Source organism: Apium graveolens, chromosome 2, assembly GCF_009905375.1.
Source record: "Apium graveolens cultivar Ventura chromosome 2, ASM990537v1, whole genome shotgun sequence".
Classification (NCBI taxonomy): domain Eukaryota; kingdom Viridiplantae; phylum Streptophyta; class Magnoliopsida; order Apiales; family Apiaceae; genus Apium; species Apium graveolens.
Genome location: NC_133648.1, coordinates 232,905,309 through 232,911,308, shown reverse-complemented (window position 1 = coordinate 232,911,308; position 6,000 = coordinate 232,905,309). Strand labels below are relative to the sequence as shown.

The 6,000-nt window shown below is 34.1% G+C and overlaps 1 protein-coding gene across 1 annotated transcript; it reads left to right on the top strand.

The window, feature by feature from the left end:
* Window positions 1–1,160: 1,160 nt before the first annotated feature.
* LOC141708179 (BAG family molecular chaperone regulator 2-like) lies at window positions 1,161–3,393 on the top strand. Its single transcript, XM_074511678.1, has 4 exons — window positions 1,161–1,781; window positions 2,095–2,351; window positions 2,497–2,643; window positions 2,727–3,393. The coding sequence occupies exons 1-4, from the start codon at window positions 1,574–1,576 to the stop codon at window positions 3,198–3,200; spliced, it is 1,086 nt and encodes a 361-aa protein (XP_074367779.1). The 5' UTR covers window positions 1,161–1,573; the 3' UTR covers window positions 3,201–3,393.
* The last annotated feature ends 2,607 nt before the right edge of the window (window positions 3,394–6,000 follow it).

Genomic DNA, 6,000 nt, shown 5'->3' with positions numbered 1-6,000 from the left:
AATAACCCAGTGTTTCAATATAATTTTGTGTTTAATCTAAATATAAGTGTTGTAAGTTATGACAATTCATACGAGGGATATTAGTTGATCCTATAACGGAGTCGGGTATGAGTATATTCATACTTTTTTTTAACACGAGTATGTTGATACTTTGTATCAAATGTTAAGTATTTAATATTATAATTATAAATTATTATTGAAAATGGACATATTTAATTATCTCTGTTAGTATATAATACACATCCATTTCTATTTAAGAAAATGATATTAATATATCGGATAAGATCAAAATCATTTTATTTTTACGTAAGAGAGCCGAATAAAATCAAATCATCTACGCATACGTAAGAATATATCAATTATTTTTAAAAACGGAAATCTGAATATGATATATAAGAAATGAGCCGAAGGGTCATGGGCTGCACATTTTATCAATCATCCAACTCATTAGATAAGATCAACACAATTGTACTCTTACGTAAGAATCGCCGAATAAGATCAACACAACTTTATTATGCCTACATAAGATTAGATTAATTATTTCTAAACTTTAAACTCCAAACTTGGTATATTAGAGAGGAGCAGAAGTATCATGAGCTATACTTCTATACATCTTACCGTCTTTTTAAAATAATATTTTAATTAAAAACTATATAAAACAAAAATTATTTTAAATTTTAAATGATATAATAACATATGATAGTTTCAAGTAATTTAATATATATTTTATAACCTTTTCAAATTATAATATAGGCACAGACTTGTGATGAATTGTATAACCCGAATGTGCTGAATTGTTAGTTTGAATGTTATAATATACATATTTGTACTAAGTAATATGTTTTACTTTTTAAAATTTATCTGAATATGAATTTGAAATACTTATTTCATTTGCATAAAATATTGTTTAACTAGGTAGGTATTAGATTAAAGGGAGTTGGTGATATTTTAAGCTGCTGGTTTTTGGTTTCATTTTAGTATTAATTTTACAGCCTCTGTTTCCTTCCACACACACTCTGTCTCCGTCTCTCCCGAATTCATAAGAACCAACCACTCCAGTTGATATAGCTTTTGGTCAATCTCCCATTTTTTTATTTTTCCCAGGATTAATTATAATTAATAATCCTTATTTAAATATAATTATTAATTATTAATTATTAATTATTAATTAATAAAAAAATCCTTGTTTTTATCTACTCCTCTAACTTCTACAAATTGATTTGATACCAAGAAAATGATTAGAAAGAGATCTAAAAGCATCTCCTCATACTAGGAAAGGTGTTCTAAATAGCAAATACTTGAAGATTTTCTGTTTTTTATCCCAAACATATAAACATAAACACACACAGAGAGAGAAGTAACTTGAGTTACGCACGCGTGGCTGTTTAGTTTGGCCTCGTGTAAGCATGGTGACCTCTGTTTGAGATGACTCGTTGTAGTTTATGTGAGTTTGTATGTAACTATTTTACATACAGATCGAAACTCAACTACATAATAAGTATTTCTTTCTCTTTCTTCCACCGACAACAACTCTGTTTAAGTAGTTGTTGAAACTAGTTTGACTTTTAAAACTATGATGCGTATGAAGAGTATTTACTCACTGGAGAATGAAAGTTCCGGTGCTAAGGATGAATGGGAGATGAGGCCTGGTGGCATGTTGGTGCAGAAACGTGACCCAGATTCAGATCACCACCGTGTTCCTCCGCCGCCAACTGTTCGTGTTCGGGTCAAACATGGTTCTGTTTATCATGAGATTAATATCAGCTCTCAAGCTAGTTTTGGTAAGGTTTCTTATATCATCACTTGTTTTTTGGTTATCAATTGTATCTAGGTAAGTTTGGTTTGGTTTTGCGATGCGCAGTTTGTTGCTCGATCATCTCGTGTCCGTGTCGGTGTATTTTATTTAATTTTTATTGATGTGCTGTGTTGGTATTTTATTAATTTTGATTTATGTGCAGCGTGTTGCTTGTTTACCTGTGCCAGTGTCGGTGTATTTATTTAATTTTGATTGACATGAATGTTGGTTTATTTTGAATTATGTAGGGGAGTTTAGTTTTGATTGAAATGAATATTGGTTTATATTGAATTATGCAGGGGAGTTGAAGAAGATGTTATCTGGGCCAACAGGAGTGCATCATGAAGATCAAAAGCTGTTGTTTAAAGACAAGGAGAGGGATTCGAGAGCTTTTCTCGATATGGTGGGTGTGAAAGATAAGTCGAAGATTGTTCTTGTTGAAGATCCAGTTGGTAAAGAGAAGAGGCTTCTTGAGATGAGCAAGAATGCTAAGATGGAGAAAGCTTCTAAAGCTATTTCCGATATTAGCTTGGAGGTTGATAGGCTTGCTGGTCAGGTAATAATATCTGAGATGAAATATTTACTTTGAGTTATACCGAATTAAACCATACCCGTGGTCAACTAGTTGAGTATGGTATGTTGACGATAATATGTATGCAGATTTTACCTGATTGATATATTTTTTGATGGGATTTCTGTAGGTTTCGGCATATGAATCTATAATATCTAAAGGGGGGAAAGTCGGAGAAAAGCAATTGGTAACTTTATTTGACCTGTTAATGAACCAACTTGTCAAATTGGATGGCATTTTTGCTGATGGAGATGTCAAAGAGAAGAAAAGAATGCAGGTAAATGTTTTCTTTGATACAAGCTTTTTCAATTGCATGAATAGCACAATTCTTAATTTAGTTTTGTATATATTTATTTGAAGGTCACAAGGGTGCAGAAACTTGTGGAAACATTAGATATGTTAAAGGGAAAGAACTTAAAGCCTGGTAGCACAGCAGCTCATATTGCTCCAAAAATCGAAGAGCAGAAATTACCGAATCTTTTAGATATGTTAACTGTCAAGAGCTCGATGTCTACCAGCAAAGGGGCCGGTCTTAGTCTGAAACCTCGACAGAAACTATCCCCAATTCAAAGGCATCAACAACAGAGATACTCGGGTGAGCAGGTCCCATCTCCAACTCAGCATCAAAAATCGAGGCTTTCGGTTGGGCATGCACCTGTAAATGTGCAGAAGCAAGAAGCTACACACTCACCATCAGGCTCAGTAGTCATAACCACACAATGGGAAACGTTTGATCCTGTTCCAGCACCAGTGCCAACAGCCCCTCCAACATCAAAGGTAGCATTAAGCGATGGCAGTGCAAAGCATCCTCAATTTATGTGGAATTTGATCTAAGCGGTAAAAATTCTTGTGTTTTGGTGTGTGTGGAGATGTGTGTTTTGAGTTTGTGTGTCCAGTTGTTTTTCTGCCTATGCCCTTCTATTCTTTTGTGTGCCTAGAGTTTTGTTATCCATCTGTGAATTATTTGAGATAATAAATAGCGGAACTTCAATGCCGCTGCCAATGGTACATTTTGTCTTTCTCTTTTTATCCGTTCATCGAACTTGTAATGTTTTTGGTGTTCATAATAGTTGCTATAATAGTCTGTAGAAAGTAGCTTTTTTGGAAGTAGAATTGTATCTTGCAATTTCATTGCGAATAATGCTGGAAGCCAGAAGCTTCTTCTAATTCCATTGTTGCTCAGTTCAAACAAATAATAGATTTTCAGTTGTTATATCTCTGTAGTTGTCGGTAAACAAGTTAACCTCAACTCTGATTATTGATATAATAGTTGGTAATATAGTATTTAAAGTATCCATGATTCTTTGCTTCTTGTTGAGGAATGAGGATACAAAATGACAAGTATGATTAGTTTGTAACTACACAACTAACCTACAATTACAAGACAAAGATAGGTATGATTAGAGTAGGGTATAATACTGAATAGAAAATGATTCCAGGAGTAGTTAAACCATTGCTAGAAAAGTTGTTGCCATCTGTGGTAATCTTTAGGTAAAGCAAACAAAGTTGTTATATCGTTGTTATTTTGGAATCATTTTCATGTTCGGCTATTCTAACAAGAAAAAGGCTATAGTTTTGTATCCCTATTCCAAATTAGGTACCCTAATAAGAGATTAGGCGGCAATATAAAATGTTAAAATGAGTAGACAAAATGATTGTAGTACCTGAAGTCCTGAACCCAGTAGCTAAGCTTTGGAGTGAAAGGTATTGTGTGCATATTTTAGTCTCTTTCCAGCAGTAGGTTAGAAAGATGATAATTATTACATGAATCACACATCTAAGACAAAATGCCAAGGTACAAAAAAGAAGGGGAGCACAATTTGTAAAGTGAGTGATTATGATGATCATTATGTACACTTTAACTTTAATCAAAAGGGTGAAATTGCCCAGCGGGCCAACTAAAACACGCAAATTTGTAAAGTGAGTACTTGTGATTTTTAGAACACCGTTAATAACATGTTAACTACTGCATTTTGAAAGTTAACCTGTTTAGTACAGATTAAGCCATAAACCTAACCCTCTCAGGTCATTTAGTTCGCCACATTCTGGAGTAAGTTATGGGTTTCAGCATTGGGTTTAAGTTATGGATTTCGGTCATTTCAATTCATATTGACGTTTGGTTTAAAAAAAAAATTCATACACATTTTTCAAACTACTAAGGCATGGATTTTTCATACCCAGGGAGGGGGTGGGTATGATGTGTGAGGGGCATGAGTATCCATTTTATTCTACTATTTTAATTTCTATTTAAGCAATTAAATATAAATTTTTAGTATTAAAAGAAATTTATGAACCTAAAATATATTAAAATAATAATAAAATTAATATATAAAATAAAAATAAAATTATTGACTTAACATATTTTAAAATAAAAATATCATTTCAGTACTCAACCAAACATATGATATATCTTATACTTGATATCTATATCACTATAACCCCACGGCTGATTTCAACCTGATATCACATATTGGACCAAATGACCCCTAACAGTTTATTTATTTAATATTTTTAATCTCCTTAATATTTTTTTATCAGTAAATGTTAATTTTCTAGAAGTATCACTATTTAAAAAAATCATAAGTAATGGAATTTCAATTAACAAATATTGAATTTTATATAAAATATAAGTGTTAAGACCAAATTTCTGATGATGATAGAACGTCCTTCGATCGTGTAGAGCATCCTTCGATCGGAGCATCCTTCGGTCGGACCTGCAAGGAGAAGAATGCGAGGGTTTGTCCCCCCGATTCACCTCCGGTGTGAGAATCAGTAATCGGTCTTTCATGAGTAAGATGGAACGTACAAGAACTATAGATGGAACGTACAAGAACTATGATTGTACCAAAATTGTATATGTCATTCTCCTTCAAATTGTGTATATCATTGTGTGTATATATCCAACCTTGGGTATAAATGCTTCAGCCGTTACACTTGGAGGAAAATGAATGTTCCAGGGGGTTACGTTTCTTTGAATTATTATTCTAACGGTCGGTCCGTGTTTGCCTAATGGGCCTCAGCTATTGGGCCTTATAAATCGGGCCACTATCACCAACATGTCCCTGTCTATTGATCGGACTAGTGTGTGGGCGATAGACAATATGCGTGACCCATTTTTGGGTATAAACCCTAAGGTCATTCGTCGTGATATGACGTTCAGCCGCAGAGATCGAAGATAAACGGGAAGTTGGGAGAGGACCTAGAACTGACCGAAGAGAGGTGTTTCCATTCGGCTTTGATATGTTATTGAGAAGGCTCATGGCCTCGACTGGAATCACAAGCTCCTTCTGGACGAAGGAATGGAAGATCCCGTCGGTCGTACTATAGAAGAATTCGGGCGAGGATGAAGACCATTATGACAATTGATTTTCATTTTATCAATCTCCTCTCTCCGAACTTGCAACTTCTGCCTTGGGCTGTTTTTGTTATGCGGTGTTTTTCACATATTTGGATGTTTATTTACCTTGGTGCATAATTTATTTCTCTTTTGCATTGGCTCTTCCGCTTCTTTTTACCTTGGCAATTTTGCAAAATTTTAATATATTGCATCTTCGGCTATCGTTTCGCCTCAACGGTGATGTCTTCGTCCTTTGCCTTAGTAATTTTTGGCAATTGTATCTTCGGATTTTACGTT